Source organism: Periophthalmus magnuspinnatus, chromosome 13 (genome assembly GCF_009829125.3).
Source record: "Periophthalmus magnuspinnatus isolate fPerMag1 chromosome 13, fPerMag1.2.pri, whole genome shotgun sequence".
Lineage (NCBI taxonomy): Eukaryota > Metazoa > Chordata > Actinopteri > Gobiiformes > Gobiidae > Periophthalmus > Periophthalmus magnuspinnatus.
Window position 1 is genome coordinate 11,968,226 of NC_047138.1, and position 24,402 is coordinate 11,992,627.

Consider the following 24,402-nt stretch of genomic DNA (forward strand, 5'->3'; position numbering starts at 1 on the left):
TTGCTGTAGTTTTGTTAGAAAAATATCTATAATTTGATTTTCAGTGTTTGTTATAATTTTAATTGTTGTTTTAAACCTGACCATTCTTCAATATATCACTTGCATTATGAATACTATGGTTGTGTTTCTCTAAGGTGTCAGAGCATTGAGGAAAAGAGAAGAGACAGAAAAGAGGAAAAGTGCCCTTTTCTAGAAAACTCTGGTTCAGAAGAAGATGTTCTACAGATTCTGCAGTATATGGCCACCATAATGGGTGAGGCTTCTCTTACATACAGATAAATGAATGTGTGCCCTCTCTTTCTCTTACCATTTTCGAACACTTTTCTGCACATTTCCTCATGAATCAAAATCAGTGGTACAGCAGGGGGCTATTAATACCATTCCCCAGAGGGCAGACCTTTGGAAAAGCCACTGTCACCTCTCCTGAAAGTGAAGAGTGTTGTATAAACTATTGCACATGCTGACACACATGTAGCCTACATGTGTTTACACATAAGCCCTGTGTATGCAGCCTGTGTGTAGTCACTGTGGGCCCAGAAAAACACACACAAAAGCGCGTAGTGTTGGGCTTGTGAGTCACTTCGTACATCTTTGTTCTAGCGTGGAGAATCTTCTCTTACCTTCTGTCCCTCTTGTCCTCCTCTGCAGTGCTACTCACTATGCAGACAGGAGCTGGAGTTGCTCATAATTCACTTTACTCTGACCTTCACTAATGTCCTGTTCGTCTGGTTACAAAGGTCCACTGTTGCAGTGTCATTGGACTTGGTTTCTCCTGCATAGTAGTGGACACATTGTGCGTATTAAAAGATCACTACATACGTGCCTTTATGTATGTGTACTGGTCGCTTATCACAGCATCTGGAAAAACACACATTTAGTTTTTTGACACACTCTCCAGATTGTCCTGAAGGACTCCCAGGTATTCCCTGAGCAGATGGGTGTCTAATTCCTCCTGTCTGGGTGTTCCGAGCAGCTTTACCTACTTGTTTTTCATCTTTTGAATGTGTGCACAGTGCTACTCGACAGGCACCATGTCACTGAGTGCTCTAATATCACGGGTCCCATTAAAATACTAATCATGGAGTATTCTTCAGGGTGTGAGAGTGAGAGACAAATGGATTTAATAAAGTGAAGATGAGAGGATGTGATGGTGGGGTCATATGAAGCTTTAAGCATGTCACATAATAATATGAACCTCAATTTTTCTGTGTGTGTAAACTGCATGTACTACACAGTAATACACAGTGTCTGCACAGACTATTATACAAGTTAAATGTTTGCTGTGTTTCTTTCTCAGGAGTGCCCTTCTGTGAGCTTCGAGAGCATTTTGGAGAGGAGTTTTTTGGCCTGTGTTTTGAAGAGAATGAGCGAGTGCTTCGTGCTTTGGGAGGAAACCTTCAAGACTTTTTCAATGGTTTTGATGCCATTTTGGAACACATTCGCACCTCCACAGGGCGCCGAGCCTCATCTGAGAGCCCGTCCTTCCAATGCAAGGACCCACACGAAGAGGAGAAACAGTGGAGGAAAGTGCACAAAGTGTGTGAGGAGGAGCGTGCCAGCAGGGGGAAAGTGCTGCTGCTGCACTGTCTGAACCCGGCTCCGGTGGTGGGCCTGGTCATGCCAGGCCTCATCAAAGCAGTTGCTAGGCGACTCTATCATTCGGAGGTGGAGGTTGAGGAGGTTCCTCCTCTGACCCCTCTGCCCTCAGAGGACTTAGAGCAGACTGATGGAGACTCGAGGAGTCCCAGTCCCACAGCCTCCCCCACAGCCTCCCCCTCCTCCTCCCCCTCCCCTCCCTCTGCCTTTCCCACCTCCAGCCCCACAGTCTGCCTGTCCTTCCAGATCCAGGAGACATGCTCTGTATCCCTCACCTCTGCACCAAACAAGAGACCCCCTCTGTCTCTGTCCACCAACCCCAGTGACCTGCGCATCGGTTTGGCCACCTTCTGCCGGGCCTTCCCTTTCCATCTGGTGCTGGGACCGGGCATGGAGCTGCTGCAGCTCGGAGAGGGACTCCGAAAGCAGGCTCGCATCGAGCCTCACCGGGTCCTCTCCTTCAGGGACTGTTTTGAGATTGTTTCGCCCAAAATGGAGCCTTCTTTCAAGGGAATACTCCTAAGGCTTGCATCCCCGTTTACCATCCGCACCAGGCCTGACATCGCGCAGGCTGGAACTAAGGAGAAGGTATGTGTGACTCACTGCTCATGTGCAGACACTGTTGGATGATATTCTTCATAGTAAACTACTGACATCACACAAAAATGTAAAATACATGTTCCTTACTTTGCGTCATAAGTCGCTGGCCTTCGTCTTAAACATGATAGACTGTGGTATATGCTGCAGTTACACAGTTGTTCTGTATACTGTAGTACCTTCTGTAGTACCTGAAGAGAGAGCGCTAGCATAGGCCACAGAGAGAGAGGGGAGGCCTGACATTTTCAGTGAAAGGGCAGCAGTGCGAGGCGACGGGCCAAGGTAAAGAGGCCACACATGGTTTGAATGGGCTGGGGGGCGATTGCAGTGGGACTCTTGTGTCTTCTTCTCCCGGGGATATGACCTGTTCTGTCCTCCTGAAAGGTCAAACCACCATCTGTCTCGGAGCGTACAGTGGGAAGTGTACACAGCTCCTTTCCTCTGTTGCATCATCTCCACATCATGTCTCACTCTGTGTCTGCACTAAAGAAGCTGCTGCTAATTTGACAGGCTTTATTTACACAGCCCGTCGAGATGTAGACTTCACATGTAATAAAGCCAAACCGCCTGCAACACTTTTGAAACCAGGCAACATCAGTCACGACAAAGATTCTAAACAAATATGAAACAGATTTTGACAGCATTGCACCACAAACCCTCAAGATCTATGCAACCTACCATCTGCTGATTTCACCTTGCAAATCTATCCTAGAAAAAGAACATTTTACAATCTTAGCTTAATCCTAAAATTGAAAGAGCTTATATGCAAAATTTCACCATGTACTTGTACTTTCATGTACTTTCCACAACAAACCATGTATCATACCAACAATGGACTGAATAACTACCATCTTTAGGTCTGAAAAATATTGCATATGTATATTATGGTGCATTGCATGTAGGCTAAATGCATTATTTTATTTAGCCTACAATTTAGTAGCCTACCTTTGATATTGCATTACAGTTTTGTTGCAGGTCTGCTAGGCCCACCTGCTGGTCTCCATGGAAATGTTTTTGCTTCACCTGAAATGCCCCAAATTATGGCATTACACTTATCTATCTTGCGTTTATTTGATTACAGGTGTTTTATTGCTGAAAAATACAGTGTAAAATTAGAAATTTAGTTAAATTTAGTTAATTAGTGAGTCGGGTCGCCTCTTTGACCAGTAACTTGGCCTGTGGGTGCCAAGTGGTTGTCATGGAGATAGGAGATAAACAAGTAAGTAAATGCCATACCCTGGAACATTAAAGCTGAACAGTGCACCAGTCAAATCTCAATCTCAGATGTCAATTACTTCCCATTCAATTATTGATGAGTGATTGTTAGAGTTGTTGGCCCTCTTACAACTAGTGCCATTTTATTTGATCAATACACTACAGTTTAATATGACCACACATTTGGTTACAGTTGAACGCACACTTGATGACACCTTTTATACTTGAGATATCTGTCAATAGCTGTACGTTGTGTCTGAGATGGTAGCGCGTAAGCATTGTGTTAGAGTGTGTGAGTGAGTCGCTGAGGCCTGACTCATTGACTCCTTGCTGCTTGTTCATGCAAATGGGAGTATGTTGACATGCCACAGTGCGCGCACAAAGGACGAGCCATTAGTGTCCCTTCCACCTCGCACCTTCCTTCTCCACATCACCTGGTCCAATTGTTCACGTCCACCGCTCTCCTGGACCCTCCTTAATTGGTCACTTGGTTCTCCCTTCCCCTCATACATGCCAGCTTCCTGTTGGCTGTGGAAGTAACCATTCTTTTCATCCATTTTCAATAAGCATTCAAATATGTGACACGGCACTGAGGCTGCATGCGTAATTACTATTGGGGATAAAACAATAAACAATAATATAGCTAATAGTGATCAAAAGAGAACACCATATTCATTTGTGATTGTAAATGGTGTTATTTTTATACAGTGCTATTCCACTTAAAGCACTTTACATCAAGGAACCACTCACCCATTCACAGACACATTCATACACCAGTGTACGCAGACACTGGGGGTCAGTGACCACTTAACCAATGGTGTTTATGTCAAGAGCAGGATTTTAACCTTTTAACCAACCTTCAGACAGCCACTAAAAATGTAATATATTCTGAACTCTAATTCTAGTTTATAATGCACTTTAGATTTCTAGACATAAATTGCAAATCTAATCACAACTACAGTTTTTGTTATAAAACTCGTAATATATTAAGGAAGGGACAGTAATAATAACCAACAAAGAGAATCACCATTACACTACAAGAAAAAAGCTACTTAACCCTGGTGTTATTTTAAGTTCAGAAATACAAGTATATAAAGCTTTTTTAAACACCAAATTATTAACCACAGGAAATGATTTGTCTCTTAAAACGTTCATCAAATAATTGCGATATTCTCAATAATTTTGCTCATCATAATTGTGACATAAAATTTTACTTTCATCCCAATTACAACTGGATGGATTTGAGTTGGCCCATTGTAAAGTCTGCGATTATTTAAGCAACATATCATCCTCTGCATCAACAAAATGAAGCCGATAGTACGTTAGAGCTCCACAAACACGCTCTGCACTGCATGTGATACTTCAACTCTTCATATTCCAGTCCTGAATGGATTTAAAATTTGCATAGTGAACAAAACCTTGATTTCAAGACATAAATTGCAAATCAAATTCATGTCAAACCTCACCATGAAATTTTCTACTTTTTAAATCGTTAAACTCTGACTCCAACTTTTTCTCAAAGCCTTATATATTGTGTAACCGTTCTCTGTTAATCTTGATCTGAATCTTGGCTGTGTGACTATGAGATGCAGGCAGAAGGACTGAAGAGTGAGCTGAGCGTACAACTAGGCCAATGCCATGGCCTCCAGGGACGTGTGTCTCTGAGTTCCATTCTATATTATTATGTCACATGTGTCCATTGTGTGTATGTGTGAGCCCAGAAGCAGCAGGAGGAGGAGCTGAAGAAATACTTGTGTAACAATTGACTGCCTAAGCAATAGTATTAACTTATATCAGAATAACACTCATTTGTTCAGAAGGAAAAGGTGACACTTTCGAAAATGCCACGTAACTGTTGAAATATTAAGCATGTCATAATCAAATCTAACAGTTTGATCATTTTATTATGATATATTTTAGGGGTCTAGGGGTATTATAGACGTATTATAGATGCTGCTTTTTCTACAAATGAGCCCTGATAAGCTTTTAGTCATTGCTCTTTCAAAGGATTAAAAACAGCAAAGGATCATGGTCAATGTAGTTCCCTGTGATTTTTAGTCTGCTGCAACAAAACAGTGCAATGAGGTGATATGGCAAAAAAATCTCATCATATTGTGTGATCTTTGAGTTTCAATTTAAAAATCTAATCAAATACAAATTGCTTTCAATATTGTTTTCAATAACACAGACAAGACAGACTTTATGTTAGTGCCATTAAACACAAAAATAGTCCAATTTGTTCCTACAAAGTCTGACCTTCTTCAAACTACGTGCTTTTGCTGACAGAGGACTGACTGGCTGTAGAACTCGCCCAAGCGCATCACTGACTACGGTATTTAAAATGACTGAATTTCTTTTCTGTTTTAAATAAATGAGGCATTGGAGCTTCAGTTCAAATATTTAGATACCTCAAATATACAGTTATTCTTGTGTCCTGTTAACCATTTAATTATAGTCTTCTTATCAAACAAAAAATGAAAATATTGAAAAAGTCATCTTATACTACATTCAAAATGTGTCCTTAGAAGAGTGTCCTTCAAATTCTGTACATTCATCCATCCTGTGTGGCACACTCCATCGCACCTCTCCTCTCCTCCACACTGTTCGCATTGGGTCTGACAGCGACATTTGTACAAGCGGATCTGGAGTATGTGTTGAACTTTGTCTGTGGCTTTCCTGATTTCACAGTCTCCATGGCGACGGCTGTTAGTATGGCAGGCAGGCAGGTAGGCCCTCCCACTCGGTAGACACTACCTCAGCAAACATCAGCTCTGCACCCTGACTGACACCTATATGCACACAAACATCCAATATAACAACACCTAGACTGTAATTAAGCCTTCAAAAAGTTTTAGTAGTTTTTGAAGCTTACGCGAGAGAAAATAGACTCGGGAATAACATTTTCAGCTAATTAGCATTCCTGCGCTAATCACTTGTCTGAATTCCATCCATTTTTGCAGACGCATTGATACCACGTGATCAATATGTTTGTGCCGAAAAATGGACAGTTGCATCCTATTGAGACGTACTGGGTGTGTTAGTGCAAAGATGAATCGTGTGTGGATGTAGACTATGTATTATGCAGACCTAGGAGAGCCTTGTGCTATAAATAAAACAGGGCTGCAGTGTGCTCACTAGCGGAATAATCTATCTGACACTATGGAGGAAGAGAGAGGGGGAGAGAAGGAGGGATGAAGAAGAGCAAGGCGTTGTGGGTATTTAAGGAAAGGTATAAAATTGGTGGTATAGAATTGGACGTGCAGAGCCAAGTTGCATCCTGGGATTGAGTAGTACACATGTTTTATTTAGGTGTACCTGCATGTATTTTGAATTTCAGCAGTTGAGAGGCAGTAGTTGTAGTCGTTTGACCTATAGGGATTTAGTGGCATTAGGGTGATTATATATTTCTCTAGGCCACCAGTTTATCCAGTTTCATGTTTTTTTTTTTCTGTAGTGATGGGTTGTTGTTCGATGAGAGCTAAATTAGTATAGGCACTAGAAGGAAAAGCTACATATATTTTTTCGTTTAACAACACAACAGATTATTACCAATTTTTGTTGTTGAAAAAATGTTCAGAATAATAATTAGTAGGGATTTGTTGTGTGTTGTTTGTTGTTTGTTGTGTGAGTCACAAGATTTGGCTCTTCACGGGGAGCCGATCCAAAAGAACCAAATCTGTCCATCACTAGTTTTCTGATTAAAGTTAACTTATCAAGCACTGAAGTAGGTATATAGATGGGAGAAATATACACGTTTGATCTAGTTATACTGTATTTATGTAAAAAGACTGCATAACATTGCATAAAAAAATCTGGCAACTTTGTTTTATTAAATTTTGATTACATCAGACTGGTCTTTTGTGGTTATCCCTCTGTTATTTCCATGTGTATATTTAGTTTTGGAGTTTTTTCCTCGCCCCCATTGGAAAGTCAAAGGGATGTTGTTTCCAGCTGTTTGCTAATCTACCTGTTTCCATACAGCCCATTGAGAGAATCGGTGTTGCAATACATAACCATAACTTTCCATCAGCACAACCTGATGCAACATTTTCCTATTTCCCCTCTGCATATTTAAATCTCACCTTTTGGCCTAAATCTGTTGTCTTGTATCTCTTGGTGCTCAGGTGATGGAGTTGAAAGGCCAGATGCTCCATGTCCCGGAGTCCTGTTCGCTGATGTTTCTGGGCTCTCCTCGTGTGGACAAACTGGAAGAACTGATGGGGCGTGGTCTGCATTTGTCCGACATCCCCATCCATGACGCCACCAGAGATGTGATCCTGGTTGGGGAGCAAGCCAAAGCACAGGACGGCCTGAAAAAGAGAATGGATAAGTTAAAGGTACAGTAGTGTTGTAATAAAACTGGTGGTTAGGAATAGCAAGCAAACAGGCTTGTTTATACAGCACCGATACAGACAAGGAAGCCACAAAGTGCTTCACCACAAACACTAAGTGCTTCAGCGCAAATCTAAAATAACACAATAACAATAGTTGGGCTTAGGGCTGGACGATTTTGACAAAAAAAAAGTTTTCTCAAGAAATTAGATTCTCGATTTGCTTTACGATTTTTTCCACCCTCCACTAAAACTACAAAAACTTGTAGTGTACAAGCAACATTATATTGAGAAGTGATCATATTTAACCCATTGACCATTGGGGAAAATCTATCTGTATTTTATGAATGAGAATACACAAACTAATTCTAACAGGGTTGATGCAGTATGCACACAGCTGATGTGGACCAAAAGACGGGATTTGTACTTTCACAGTATTTAATTTGACTGATCAGTCAGCATTGCCCTGTTTCTTCTTTGCTTTCATCTTCTCTGTGGGCCACAAATACACATAGGAAGACCACATCACTTCTAAAACATAGCTGTGCATAACATACCATGCCCTGTGACTGCAGTGAGCAGCCTTTCTTCCAAGAAAGGGGAAAATAAAATTGATTTTCTTCCAAACAAATCATTAAAGTGTGAATAATTGATTTAATTGATTTTTTGCTCAGCCCTAGATGGGTTACATAACAGTGCAGCAATTTAAATTTAAAACACTTGATCAAATGAGAAAGTTTTGAGTTGCCTTTTGAATGCATACAGCAGGGGTCTCCAACCTGTAGCTCGGGAGCTCCCAGCAGCTCTCTACCCCCTTCTAAGCAGCTTGCCAAGGGATTTCTGCATTATACATATTGTGCTGAATAACTCAAATGCGATGAATGAAATGCCTGTTACTATTATAAATGTGTCATTTTGATGCTTAACTCTGCACTAATAAATAGATAGTTGTTTATGTTTTACAGGCATCTAACTGTTCCCCATGTAAGGCTTGCTGAGGCTCTTACATTTACTCAGTTTTTTGCAACCACTAAAATTAGTACCTCTCTGGCTTTTTGTTTTGTAGTTCACCGGAGGAAAACGGTTGGAGACCCCTGGCACACAAACTAGAATAATTATATCACAATATGGTAAAGCGCATTTGCCAAGAACTCCTTTGGGGTTAAATGCTTATCCAGTTAGACTCTACACACAGGCACACAAGCACACACAAGCACACACATACACACAGATTTCTCAACCCTTTATGTACTTTACTTTATATATATAACAAAAATGCATAAATCTTATAAACTTACTATAACAACATCACAAATCATTGCAGTCTATAAAGATGGGGATTGTCGTTACACATCCTCATAGACATTTATCTTAGCCTATGTTAAACCAATGGAAATTTTAAGATGCTAAATACTAAACGTATTCTTAGTATTCTGACTGAAATGTATTTACTCGCAGTGACCTAACACCTTATCATGTTGTTCCGCAGATTTTTTATTATACACTTTGACATTTGATTTAGGCAAATTCACTGATTATCAGTTACTTTATGAATTAACCCAACGCTGCTGGGGAAACCTGTCAGAGACTTTGTGCGACCTCAGTTCAGAGCTTGGAGACCCATTTCCAAATCTTATTTCACAGTCAGGAGCACCTTGATTTAGCCTGTTGTTCATGTTGTAGATTAAGGGGGAAACCGAAAAGGAAACAGCCAGACACAAGACACAATAACATGTTAACTCGCAATCAAAAGGCACTACTTCACTTCTAGCTTTAACAATGACAAAACCTCACATCATTCCAGACATGTAGATGATAAATAACCCTAATAAATCCAATGACTGCACCACTGCACGCCTCAGCAGGTTTAATTTGCTGCACTAGTCCCAGAAGTAGAGCTCCAGTCAAACAGCACATCAGATAGAACTAAGCTAATCCTCTGCTTGTCTCTCTTAACAGGCCACACTGGAGCGGACACACCAAGCTCTGGAGGAGGAGAAGAGGAGGACTGTGGATCTGCTCTATTCCATATTCCCGGGAGACGTGGCTCAGAAGTTGTGGCAGGGTCAACATGTTCCCGCCCGGAAGTTTGATGATGTCACAATGCTCTTTTCTGATATCGTGGGGTTTACGGCCGTGTGCGCACAGTGCACACCTATGCAGGTCATCTCTATGCTGAACGAGCTCTACACGCGCTTCGACTACCAGTGTGGCATACTGGATGTCTATAAGGTTGGTGGTTTGAATCCCGCTGATAGAATGCATGCTGTTGTTGTGTCCTTGGGCAAGATACTGTACTATGATTGCCTGTTCAAATGTATGATTGAACACATGGCAGTAAGTGTGCCCTCTGGTAGTTGTTTGTGACTGAGGGGTGAATGAAAAATGTATTATAAACATCATATATAAACGCATTTGTGATTTAATTGTGCCAAAAGCATAACTAGGAAAAAAATAAATAAGGGCATTGTTTCTTTAAAATAATAGCTCTCTTGTAGTATAAAGAAGTGATCCCTGTAGTTACTCAAATAAGGGTTAAATGTATTTCCTGAAAATACAATTAGTGTTTGAGCATAACATCAGATTTGTTTTATGTAATCACGCAGACATAATTTAAAGTGTACTATGTAACTGCCACCTGCTTCTCTGCATGGAGATATAATTGCTTTACATACAAGGTTCCATAGCATGGCATTACTTATTGAATTTGAGATGTTTTCATTGTCAGCCAAGATTGTTTCCTGCTTGCTTACATGGAGATGGATAAATTTGTAATTCCAGTCATGCATTACTGTGGAACATTCCAAAGCAATAACCTTAAGACTCCACCAGAAAAGTTGTGTAGTGCACATTTAACATAATTTCAATGTAGACATCATTGGTTGAGTGGTCAGAACCACCGACTTACAGGTTGGCGGTTTGATTCTAGCTTCCACAGATGAATGCTGTCGTTGTGTCCTTGGGCAAGACCCCAGTGTCCGTGTACACCGGTGTATGAATGTGTGTGTGGGTGGTTCCTTGATGTAAAGCGCTTTGAGTGTCTTGAAGGTGGAAAAGTGTTGTATAAAAATGTGACCATTACCATGTGGTCTTTCTGCTACTTAAAATCAAATGAGAATATTAACATTACAGTATTATAAAGTAATATAAACCCACAACATCAAATGCCTAAGATTTGTTGTAATTAAACTACTCCTTGAAGTAGTTAGTGATTATAACTGAATAAGTGTAATGGATTACTACTTCTTTCTTCTCATTCGAAGCACATATTATTTTACCCGCTATCATTGCAAGACAACCCCATAAAACTGGTGTTGTGTTTTGCCTTGGAGCCGACGTGTTTCTTTCGTGCTTCTTCGTGTCAGTGTGCACCCGAGTTGGGGAATAGTCAGTGATTAATGTCCGCTCTGTCGCAGCTTAACAACCATGTGTGATTATTGGCCATCTGACACAGTGCCACTCCAGTAGGGCTCTAAAACCATCCCTGGCTTTGCTCTTTCGCTCACATCTCATCCTTTATACCTTTTTTACTTCTTCCCTATCAGCTGGACCTACACTACAGTAAATAGTTCATCTCTGCAGTGTTATTTGTCAGAGATGTGAGGTAAACAATATTGTAGAAGAGAGTGGAGATTGTAGGCAGAGGCTTTATGTGAATAGGCACAAAGAGAGGGAGAGAGGAGAAGAGACAGAGGAACGTCCATATGTTGCTATTGTCATGGTTACTGTCTGAATGACTTTCCTGCTGCAAAGTCGAAATGCAAACCGTTTGTCTCGTTGTTTTCACTTCTCAGAGCTTTCTTTCAATAGGGCATCGCTTCCAATTAAAGCACTATGGGGTTTATAATGTGTTTCCAAAAATGTCTGCAGGAGCCCATCATTTAGATTAACTTGAAGTCAGAATAGTTATCTTGATTTAAAAATATCTGAAAAAGTAAAATTATTATTTCACAATTCACTAAGTGCAATTTTCTTTCTCATCTGACAGGGTTAGCTCGAAGCAATAAAAACATACCTTGAAGAAAAAACTGACATTTACACCTACTAACCCATTTTTTTTTTAAGAAAAAAGTATATTTTATTATTAATGAGTCTATGACTTGTTTCTAGCTCTCGCAAATCTTTTGGCACATCAGAAGTACTCACGCAGTTTTTTCATACCACAAAGTGAAGCAAGGGTGGGCCTCCAGTGCTCAGCCAGACCTAGAAATGCTGCGGCTCTTTCTTCTGGGTTTGCGATTGATAAACTACTTCTAACACTGTGCGATGTCATCTGATAAAATAGAATCAGATGATATCGCACATTGTTAAGATTTTGTCACAAAGTGTTTTTATAATATACTCTATGGAGGAAAACATGAACATTTTTACTTTACAAGAATTAAGTTACGTGTCCCATTTTAATTAAAAAAATGCTAAATTGTACAAACTTTATATTGGCATTAAATTATATTATTTATATTTAAGTATAAGAATCCATAAAAAAAACATTCTTCTTTGCATATTACAAATTTAAGCAAGATTATTTCGTTATCAGGCATTCTAGTTTTCAAAACTTCTTCCCAAATCAACAAAAACATCAACTGAAAAAAAGCTGGTCTGCAACAAGACCCACGAAGGCATTTCTGAAGGTTTCTGAGAAGGTTACAAAAAAGTATGTGATGTTACCTACACCACTGACTGTTTTTTTAAAATACATTCTGTTGCAGATTGAGACCATAGGAGATGCCTACTGTGTGGCAGGGGGACTGCATAAGAAGGTGGACAGTCATGCCAAGCCCATCGCTCAAATGGCTCTGAAGATGATGGAGCTTTCAGAGGAAGTACTTACTCCAGATGGAAGGCCAATCAAGGTGAGTTATTAGTACTACTGATCCAGGTAAAAATAAACAAACATATTTTTTCCAATGTTTAGTAGATGGTAAAGTCTATACCATGACTGACTTTCTCATAATCTTTTTAATTTGGGAGATAATCCTTATGTCTTCTTGGCCTACTTTACCTTATTTTTCAACATGTCAGGGAAAGAATATCTCCCTGGGGTCTTCGACGGTGGTGCGGGGAGGAGTTGGGAGGAGAATGATGATTCTACTGCTGGGGTGAAACTGGGTCAGAGAAGGAAAATAATAGGTTTATATGTGGAAAGAAAGTGCATTTAAATCAATGACTGACTTTTTGGGGGTTTTAACCATTGTATTGTTCCCTCATTAAAAACATACCTGACTTTGTATTTTTGTCGTTCATACTGGTTTCAGTAATCCTCTGTAAAAGGTCCTTTGCCTCTGAGCCTCACCAAACACGAGGTTTGAAATTTCCTGGGATTGTGATGTCACAGATGGAGCCCTTGTGCAATTTTCAAGTCCATAGATGAAGAGCTGTACCAGTTTAGATTATGACAGCTGTAAAATGATTAAGCAAAGGTACTTAAGAGCACGTTTAAAGGCCAATAACAATACAACATGCATAATATATGTTCTGTTAATATAAGTTCTATGAGGTCTAGGGTGAGGGTACAATTCTCAAAAGATATGAATAATTTTGCTCAAATAACTCAAATGTGATGAATGAAATGAAAGTTAATAAAAAATTTACTTAAACTAAGCAAAAGTCAACAAAATTTACTGCTGCAGAAAACCTACTGGTCACTGGAATGGTGGTGGCTCAGGTTTTTCATCAGGTGCACTTCATCAGCTCTGAAACAAAAACAAACAATATGACACCATAATACGATACCAACAAACAGGAAGTGACAGGAAGAAGGAACAAGGATGGAGATATGGTCCTTTTTTAATTTTGAAATTGATCGTAAATGCAATATTTATCCAAATGTTTAATTCTTTGGTTCTACCCTTTACCTCTTGATTAGTTGAATCATAAGTCGATTCATTTGCATTCAAAGATATATTTCTGTCCTATCTGTCTTGCTTTGGCCTCTTGAAAGTCCCCTTAAATGACCTAACCGAATTAGCATTGTTGGCCAGATTCACAGTCAGTGTTAGATGGGAACTGTTTACAAGAGTGTTTTCATTAAAATTGAATTGTGTTCGAATTCAAATAGCCACAGGATAACAAACTGGACACTGTTCCGTGCACTGCTGCCCCCAAACATTTGTCTCAAAATAGAAAGGCCTTGCCAAGCATTTTTTGGCATGGTCTCCCACTCCTCCATTTTCTCTCCCAAATCGCTGTTCTTTTTTACTTCTCATTGGTTTGCCTTCTCTTCCAACTTGTTTCTCTCTGTTGCAGCATGTTGCTCTTATCCCTCCTGCCTTCGGTTTTAGAATTAAGGAGTGCTACAGATCCGGCATGATCAACGCGTTTTACCGAGTGCACTCATCTCCAGCCAGTTGCTCTGTTATGCAAACTAGTATGAGAGCTGTGTAGCGCTATGAGGCAGCGAGAAGAGGGAGCTATGAGAGGCCCACAAGAAGAGCATAATGAGGAGAGAGATTACAAAAACTCCAAAATGGTGTTCATGAAAAGGTGTCATTTACCATGCAGTTATTTACAATTAATTTAAAGGCGCTGTACCGATTTTTACTATTTTAAAAGCATGAAAAACAGAGATGGTTCATTTTAAACGTTTTGCGGTGGTTAAAAGTTATTCCTCACTTACCTTATGCATTCTTAGCATCCTAATTATTTATCGCAATAAGTTTATATAAGCATTTTTCATAACTTTCAGTGACGAAAGCGGAGTTTGCTGTCACGGTGATGCTAACAACGAGCATGCTAACAGTGCACATCTTGATTATCGGACAGTAAAAAACTTTATACTTAAATGCAGATAGTAGACTTAAATTGACCTCAAGAGCTGCTTGCACAATATACTGGGACAAAACTAATTTTGTTCAAATACATGGGAAAAAGTTGGGTACAGGGCCTTTAACATACAGTAACAGTATAAAGTAAAGATCACTGCCACATGTTTCTGTTGAATGCACGTCTATGGATGCACTTTACTGTCCCCACCCACTTCTCCAATTGGTCAGCCTCCATCATGAGTGACAGGAAGTTTTCATCAATCACAGTGAAGTACGATCTCTCATAAGAAGTACAACGAAGAATATACTTTGACGTGTGACTCCTTGTGGCCAGAGTCATCTTTACACATCCTTTTACCCTTTGTTTTCTTGACTGTGATTGGCTCGTCGCGACTCTACTGTTTTCCGATAGGACCGTCAAAGTGCAGTGCGGTGTGATTGCTGACTCATATGGAAAAAGGAGGCTGTGCAGGTTTTTGAGTGTCTGGCTTTTTTCAGCAAATCAAAAAGCAGCTAGCGAGCGCGTGGGCGGGCGGGCAGCAGCACTGGATGCACATTTGTTTATACGAGTGTGAACCAATGCTATCTGTTGTAGGAGCAGACACATACAAGTGTACAAGCCATCTGTGGGTTTAAAAATAGGTCACGGTGGTTCACCCACGTCCGGCCTTCTCTCTCTTGTCTTATCTAGGCTCTGGATTGTCAAGGTTTCTGCATCTAATTATAGGTTTATTTTTGCTCCGCTCTCGCTATTGTCCTTCCTTCTGTCTTTCTGTCCGCGTTCGTTCTGCCTCACTACCCGATTGCCTGTTGTTGCCATGACGACTGTGCAGTGTGCTGGCATGCTCACAGTGGTGTTGGTTACCGGGGCGACAGGATGCTCCAACGGACCATTAAAAACCTGCAAGGCCTCTTTGTTTTTTTGTCCTATATTTGAGATCAGTGGTCAATAGGCTATGAAAAATGGTGACTGTCTTGGGAATATATGTTTGTTCCAGTTGGGCATGCTACGAAAGTCTTTATATTTGCTATGTATCGGCAATGTACAGGGTTGCAAAATGAAAATAAAAATTGAAATTTGAATAGTTACCATTGGCAAATCACAAAGACTGCAATTAATATAAAACAATGTGCAATAATGTTCTCTGCAATGAAATGAAATATCCTGTCTAGTCTTCTGTGGTATAGACATCTCCAAACGTGTTATAAATGCATTAGGTTCTGCTCTCAAATGGCAAAGCTGGATGTGTTTACAGTGTGTGCTGTTGAATTCTGATTTGAAAACAATGCAAATCTAATTGCACCATCCATTAGAAAAATGAATCTCAATTGTTTTTGCCATCCACGTGACAAATGAACGCCCTGCTGCCATATTGTATACGGTCGCTAATGTAAACAAATGTGAACTCCACTGGAAATGTGCTGAGATTGTGTTGCTGGGATTTATACAACAACAAATGACATTGTAAGAACGGCGACATTTTAAAATGTGAATTCAGCTCCAGTTCAGCAAGTTGTAAATAATAGACTCCAAGATATAGTCTAACAACTAATATAACTAACTAACTAATATTGACTGTAAGTGATATCTCTATATCAATGCAATTAGGAACAAAACCTAAACAAGTTTCATGTATTTTAATTTTATTTGGTGTTTTTAATAATTGTACAATAATAATTATCTGTGTAATTCCTCAGTCATTCAAGTAGGTTCCATAGCAAAAGAACCTACCTACTTTTGGATGAGCGGCATAACGTCTTCACTGTAAAACATTTTTCCAGTGACAGAATTTATTCTTTTTTGCTATAACAATAATGATTTTAATGTGTGCCCTGTGTTTGTCTTCAGCTGAGAATAGGCATCCACACTGGGTCTGTCCTGGCAGGAGTGGTCGGGGTCAAAATGCCACGTTACTGTCTCTTTGGGAACAATGTGACTCTGGCCAGCAAGTTTGAATCCGGAAGCCAGCCTAGATGTATCAATGTTAGCCCTACAACGTACCAGTAAGCACTTTAAAATAGACTATACTTTTGACAAAAGACAGTACAAGTATAATTCTCTGTTTTTTGTCCTAGGTTGCTAAAAGACGACCGCTCCTTTTCTTTTACTCCCCGTTCACGACTGGAGCTCCCGGACAATTTCCCCAAAGAAATCCCAGGAACGTGCTACTTCCTTGAGGCGGGGACATCTCACAGCCACGCCTCCTTAACCAGCTCACGCTCCGCCCCCCCAGCCGCCATGAGGAAAGTGTCGTACAGCATCGGGACCATGTTTCTAAGAGAGACCAGTTTGTAGTGAGGATACTGTGAGATGGCTGCATTTGGAACCGTGGACTATGATGGACTATGCAGCGTACAGGACTGGATTTTTCAATACAAATCAGTATCCGTGTCTCATCTAACACATAAAACTCATCTTATTACAGAGTTTAGGGGATAACAACATTCATATTGCAGTATAAAACAGTTACAGTCCTGTTATTTGGATCCATGGAAGAGACGAGACAGTGGGACAGACGTTATAAAGACGTTATTGGGATCAGAAATTCAGCTGGAGAAATAGAAGCGATACATGTTAATCAGAGTAAACACTACTCAAAGATGTTTGCTGTGCATCATGGCTGGCTATGCTGAGAACATCACACTTTGGATCATCCTTCTCTTCAGTATATCGTAGTATCATGTGTTTTTGTAGAACACAGAAACAAGGGGATGTAGTGCGGACTGTAAGGAGAAGTCTAATCAGGACTCATGGCAAACGTATGGTACACAGCTGATCTCAGCCTGTTGCTTTTAGCCCACAACAGAATCAACAGCCATTTGACACATTTAGAACAGAGGAGATCCCCGCTCAGTGCCTTTACTGCTTCTGTCAGGACAAAAGACCACAAGGATCTTTTCAGATATTAGAGCGTGTCTGCACAGGTAATATCAGACATCTTCATAGTCGGCGCCTTAACCCACTGAGCTAACAGGCCCTGGTCCACAGACCAGGTCTCAAGTAAACATGCTCTAATATCTGACACAAGGTTCATCTGACTTTGTCCAGACCAACCAATAAGAGACAAGACTTAGTGCAAACCAGTGTGTGTTGGAGGTTTGCAGGTTTCACACATAGACGTAACGTTTCACATAACTCATTTACTGTTGCTCTGTCCTGTGCAAATGGAACATTTGTGGCACATCATGTTTAGACCCTGAATATAAAAACATGAAATAATACTGTGTAGCTCAGGAAGTGTTTGAGGTGTGTTATATAAGACAAGGAAAAGGGCAAAGCTGATGATGATTTTTATTAGGCTGTAGAGAATTGTCTATTTTTACGTAAATACAGAGTATAAAATCATTTCCCAAATTGTTTTCTAACATACTGGAAAAATGTGATGGACTTATCAAGATTCATAATGGAATTATATTAGAATGGATGAATGCAACGCAGCCAACAGCTTTGTGTTTACTGTGGCTCAGATGAAAATGTGTGAGGGATCGTGCGAGTGGCCAAAGCATCCTGCTGCACTAACTGCTTAAACATGAAGCATTGTCTAACACCAGCATCTAAAGTCATGTGCCATAGTGAGGCTTTAGTCAGGCTTTAGTCAGGCTTTAGTGAGGCTTCAGAGGGAGACAGGAGACCTGACTGGGAACTGGGACAGACATGGACTGTGTAGAATCTGTGACGACACTCTCAACACTAAACCTGAAGCATATCTTCAGCCGTGTAGACACACGCTCCTCATTATTTAGTCATAGTAGTATTGATTTCCCAAATGAATGATTCTATGCATCAACTTCAGAAACCACTCAGACAGACACACCAAATTACAGCATAGTACTTCAAGTATTTTATGAACATATCTGTAAACTCAAGTAGGACTTTCAGTTCAATGTGCAGTTCAAAGTCACAGTTACTGTAGGAAATTACTGTATTTGCTACTTTCTCATCTTGGTTGTGACGTTTCAAATAGGTGCAACTTGTGAGACCAAAAACATGAATGTTTTTGCTGTGAATATCAAGAGAACCAGAATCTGCAACACAACTCTAGCTGCAATACTGCTCACTCAGTAGTACACATGTACTGTATGCATTCATACTAAATATCTGGAGTACTTTCACTGTACGTTTCTGAATAGGAGAGTTGTGAATGATGTCATAGTAGTTCCAAAGATATGAACAATTCAAATTACTATTTTTGTTTCATTTGACCTTAACATGGTTTCAACCTATGCAAGGTTTCAGCTATATTTTAAAACACTAATATTTTTGGTCACGCCTTACACACACCTTATTGGTTTACCCTGTTGTTTTGATTCAGCATATTATCTATGATGCACTGATGTGTATGTAGCGAAAACATTTTATTTTATTTATTCTGTTTTATGTTGACTTTCTTACTCCAGACAACAAACATGACACTCATCATTCACACATTTTTACAAACTAGATTTGTTGAAAGGTAAGTTTTGCAGGTACTGGTTCTCTCCAAATGTTGTGAGTGATGCAGTAACATATTAACATAACAAATCTCGTGGCAATACTTGTGCGTATGCTGAGAGAGTAGTGTAGTGTAGTAGAGATGACAGTTATTCTGGACCTCTCCAGTGTCCACTTGGACTGTGCCAAATACATCCATGAGGCGTTTAATGACACCCCGGACTGTACTGACAAATAAGATCTATTTATTATACTCAAAATCAAATCTATAAGAAGAAATATTTAGAGCTATTTTAATTCATTAACTTTTTCACATTTTCCACGTTGTTTCTTTTTTTTCTACTGTTGTCAGATGTGCCATCGACAAACCACCCCAAGCAATTACATTTGAAACTCTACTAAACTTTTCCCATGTTTCAAAGCTAATTCTTCAGTTGTCATTGTGGGAGTCATATTATTTGTGGGGCATAGTTTAATACTGTCATGTTACCAAACTTTATCTAACACTTTCTGACTCAAATACCTAACACGAGGCTCTCAGTAGAAGATGAGAAATCACTTTTTTGGCTCTTGTTTATACTGATTTCAACAGCAGAGACAAACATACAAAAACATATGTGTCCCTGGTCCACACATAAAAATATGCATATTTTTATTTTTATGATTTCAATTTGTTCATGTGTAATTTATTTTACTTTGGGAAAAAAAGACCACAGAACAGTAGCTTCCATGATGCTTGACCACCAGCATTAAAGGCGCTGTACCAGATTTATACTGTCTTTAAAAATGTAAAAAACACTCCATTTTAAAAGTTTTGCAGTGGTCCAAACTTATTCCTCACTTACCTTATGCATTCTGAGCATTCTAATTACTCTCTGCGATGACTTTATAAGCACTTTCCGCAACTCTCCAGAGCAGAGCGGAGTTTTGCTGTTGAGTTAAAGCAAACGGCAGCAAGCATGCTAACAGTGCACTTCCTGATTATCGGACAATAAAGCTCTTATGCATTCTGGCCATTCTATTCTTCATTATTCACCGTGATGACTTTATAAGCGCTTTTCACAACGCTGAGCCCAGAGTGTTGTTTTACTGTCACTGTAAAGCTAACAACAACTAGCATGCTAACGACACACTTCCTGATTATCGGACAATTAAACGCTTCGTAATTAGATGCGGTGGACATATATTGAAGAGCTGCTTATACAATATATCTGTACTGAAGCAAGACGGATTTTGCTCAAAGACATGAAAAATCTGGTACTGGGCCTTTAAGTTAAAAACTGATAAAGGACTATCCCTCTAAGAGTTGAGTTTGAAGGGCAGTGTCGGCAGAACATTGGTCTCGTAGCATTTCATAGCAGTACAATAGTGACCACTGGCTATTTCGGGACATTCTGACCTGTGCTTGGCTCTGTTGTTGATCTCACTTTTCGATTTGCTGACTTGGAGACGGCTGTTAGTTTATGATGGACAAAAATGGCACATCTTCTGTCATATAATGTAAATAAAACACCAAGTATCTTTAATAAACCACTGTCTCATGCAATGTTCATTAAATAAGCAAATGTATGGGAAGAATTATGGAAAACGATGGACTCAAGTCAAACCATTGAGCCTTTTGTTGATCTTTGAAAAAGCCCAACAGTGCATACTGTTGTCGGGTTGTTAAGCAACACACTTCATCCTCCTTGCCTGGAGGACTGTATCTGTGTGTGGGGAGGTATTCATCACATTGTGGGGTGGAGTGAAATGTACACAGTGACCTCATGGGGTCCAAAAAGACTCCCACAAGGTAAATATTTCAGTGTTAGATCAATTAGAATCAGAAAAGCCTTATTGCCACTGATGAAAATTCTGAAATGAGGCATATGCTTTAGCAAGATGGTGCAACATAAAAAATGCTGAAAGTGTCAGAAATAAAATACACTTTGATAAAATACAAAAAATAAATAAATAAAATAAAAATAGTCTAGTGAAAATCAGCAACCTGGTTTAAATTGAAAATATGGATGGACGTAGCTCCGAGGGTAGGGTTTAGGTTAAGGGTTGGCAAGTAGTAGTCATTAAGGTCAAGATCTGTCCTCAGGGAAATAATGTGTCAATGTATGTCACCATAAAACATAGAAACCTGAGAGTTTGTGTAACTGATTGGTAGTGGTTGACAGGAGCAGTGCCAAGAGGGGACTTGAGGGAGCACTAGCCTCTCCTCGAATAACCAACGCTCCCCCATAGCTCCCCCTAGATTTTTGCCCCATTTTCGCAGCACTTGACTCAAAATATTCAAATGGTGATCACAGTGTTCAAAATGACCATACAATAAAACATGATTCCATATTAGCTCTCATAAATTACTACAGTGGCTATCTACATTTAAACTTGTTTTAAACAGCAAACGATGGTAGAGGCCACAATGTGTTCTAAAATTTGAGGGGCCAGGCCAGGATATATATATATATATATATATATATATATACATACACACACACACATTACATTAGAGATTTGACCTGTAACATATAGCAAAGCATGAATATGCAAGGCTCATTGTACAAATCATTTTCCAAATGCATTCATTAAATTAATAATTAATTTATTAAATTTCACTTGAATAAACAGCAGAAAAACTTTTAACAAGGTTTACCCTTACCTATTTTAATATAATTTGGTCACATTTGGTGGGCCGGACTAATAAGCCTAAAGGGCCATGTGTGGCCCCGGGGCCGTAGTTTGTACATGTCTGCTCTAAATAAACATTTAAGTTATCGCATGTTAACTCTTCCATCCAAACATGTCTGCCACTGCTCCTGGGTTGGATAGACCATAAGTGTAAATTGGCCATATTTCCATCAATCAGCCCCAGGGCAGCTATGGTTACAGAAGTAATGTGTTGTGAGTGTATGAACTATGCAACGTTATGCACTTAGTTATCTTGAAAGGTATTTAATACATGCTAAGCATTTTTTATTATTATTATTTTTTATTTTTTTTATTTAAAGTCTTTTATGCTAATGCACCTTTCATGCATCATCTTTATACTGAAGGAAGGACATTGAACTCTATAGCCTGGATTGGTTTTAAACAAGTAACCTACTTATTATCTTACTATCAGGCTGCACCTTTGGGACACAAAAGGCACAAAAACACAAAAAAGCCTTAAGATTTGACCTTTACAATCATTTTGCCATTTCCACCCATGTTAACTCTCTTCTTTATCAGCTTTCCCCGCGTGTCCTTCTCTGTCTTTATCTATTACGCGCCCGTACACTATATGCAAATACACTCCCCATTACACTAATTGGCAGCGGAAGCCAGGTTTGAATATTACACATGGACCGTAGCCTTCTCCCCTGCGTACATGGACAGCGAGATTACGAGACCCCGATACGAGAACATGGAGGGGCCAACACGCACGGTCTATGAATGAGTGAGTAAAGGTCGAGTAATTTACACAGTGCGCCTGTCATATTAGCCAAATGAAGCGTCTCTGAGTTATGGCGCCGCTGACACTATCAACAGTTGGAGCAGGAGTTATGGGGCGAGTGCGTATCCAGATGAATCATGCAGTCATTACTCATGCATGCTCTCTGATCTTCGCTGTGAGGAGAGCGGACAACACAGGCACTAAGGAGGGACCATGTTGTTTTTACAGCTAATGTTCTAAAGATGAGGAAATGTAAGAAAGGTTAGCTATAGGCTACTGCAACAGGCCTAAAATGTTAGACCATTCACTAAAGCATACATTTAATATGATTAGGTCTATAGATTATTTAAGATTTTTGTAGTTTTTCTTCTTCTTTCTTTTTTGTGAAGTTTATTTTCCTGGTTGGACACCGTAGAGTACATATATAAATGGGCATAGCTAATCTACTAGCTGCCGCACTCCAAATGGAAAGCAAGAAGCAATTTTTGTGAGGAAAGACAATCCTTCCTTAAACAGGAATGGGGACTTGAGACATAATCTCTCGCCGATCTACAACTCTATCCTCAGACCCAAAACAAACAGGAAACAAGGAGAACAATAGACCACCATTACAGGCTGTATAGGGTCACTAATGCTGAAACTGGAGACAATAGCTGTTTGCAGTTTAAGTGTAGTTAGCTCCTCCCTTCAGATAGATATAAGGCAGTGTCACCAGCGATCTGACCAGAACTGAAGAAGAGGGTTGGCTGAGCAGCGAACAACGATTTGTCCAGTTGACAGATTTAACTTTGTCTTTTGCTATGGATCAGACCTGGACGACTGAGGGGTTAAACAGACATTCAAATAGGAAGTGAGCATGGGTACGCTTCCGGCTTAATCGACTCTCTAATTCAATTTCTGTTGAAAAACTGTCGCCCCTCTCTCCGTATCTGCTGCTGTCAGACTAGTCATTTTGGTCTTAAAATGTTCATATTAACCCGCTCTATTAACCCGATCCTAGGATTTTATTTTGTTATTTTGTGCGTAAATCAAGATATGAACATTAATAATAGACCAATGAGGCGCCTTCTTTCCTCGAGCATTAGCAACAGGTTTGATTGACAGTGTTGCTAAGTACCTGCCCCCTACCAAATCAGCGGTATTGACGGGAAGGGCCGTTTTCCTTGTGCCAAGAAATTGAACGGCTCTGTGTTTATGACATGGATTCCAATTAAGCAACTCAGAGCTACTTCCTGTATTTTTCACATTTTTCCCGCAAAACTGTTACTTCACTGATGTAACTGTGTAATCCCTCCTTCACTTTGGCTTTTGCTCTTCACTGATGTAAGACTGATTAATATTGACTACAGGTATTATCCCATGGAAACGTTAGCCTCTTCAATGGCCTACATATAATCCTACAAGTAACATAACATAACTTATATCAAAATAATAGTAAACAGTGAGGCTGTAGCAAATTATTTATTATGTTCAACGGTCAACAAGCGACCTGGAATTACAGTGGTGTAGAACAAATATTACAACAGAGATTCCAAACAACTCCAAGATGATTGAAAGATTGGGGAACTTATATTTCCACAAGTCCCACCAACGTTGGACAAACACACTGAAAAACTGTCCATATTGTCAGTAAAAATTGCACTATAAAAAAGACAAATCCTGTTCCGAGGTCCAAAAACACAGGCATACATCAGGCTGATATCTTGAGTTGTCGCCAAAGTGAAGGTGTCTTTAGCTCCCCATAAATATTCATGATACGACTGAGCTTTAAACATGCTGACCAGATGAAGATATATGCAGGAACCATGGGCCTTCATCTTTCTCAGTGTCCTTTTTAGGTATTAGCTTGTCAGGCTGAGGCTGAGGGGTGTGTCCGGACACGCCCCCTCACATGCCCATATAAGCCCTTGACCTCCCTCCTGTCATCTTGGGCTTCTACAATGTACTACATAATAACACTAGATCATTCAAAGTCTTAGTGATTGTAAAATGTGTGTATTTTTATGTACTTAAGCGAGGTCCTATATGTTGACCTTAAACATGCAC

At 39.8% G+C, this 24,402-nt stretch overlaps 1 protein-coding gene across 1 annotated transcript in view; it reads left to right on the forward strand.

Moving 5' to 3' along the window:
• gucy1a2 (guanylate cyclase 1, soluble, alpha 2) overlaps nucleotides 1-20,465 on the forward strand; it is a 28,376-nt gene extending 7,911 nt beyond the window's left edge. Inside the window, exons 3-9 of the mRNA XM_033977140.2 lie at nucleotides 135-253; nucleotides 1,298-2,184; nucleotides 7,533-7,745; nucleotides 9,699-9,971; nucleotides 12,449-12,592; nucleotides 16,353-16,507; nucleotides 16,580-20,465. Of these exons, the coding sequence (XP_033833031.1) occupies nucleotides 135-253; nucleotides 1,298-2,184; nucleotides 7,533-7,745; nucleotides 9,699-9,971; nucleotides 12,449-12,592; nucleotides 16,353-16,507; nucleotides 16,580-16,799 (2,011 nt within the window). The 3' untranslated portion in view covers nucleotides 16,800-20,465. The remainder of the gene's footprint in view (nucleotides 1-134; nucleotides 254-1,297; nucleotides 2,185-7,532; nucleotides 7,746-9,698; nucleotides 9,972-12,448; nucleotides 12,593-16,352; nucleotides 16,508-16,579) is intronic.
• Nucleotides 20,466-24,402: the final 3,937 nt, after the last annotated feature.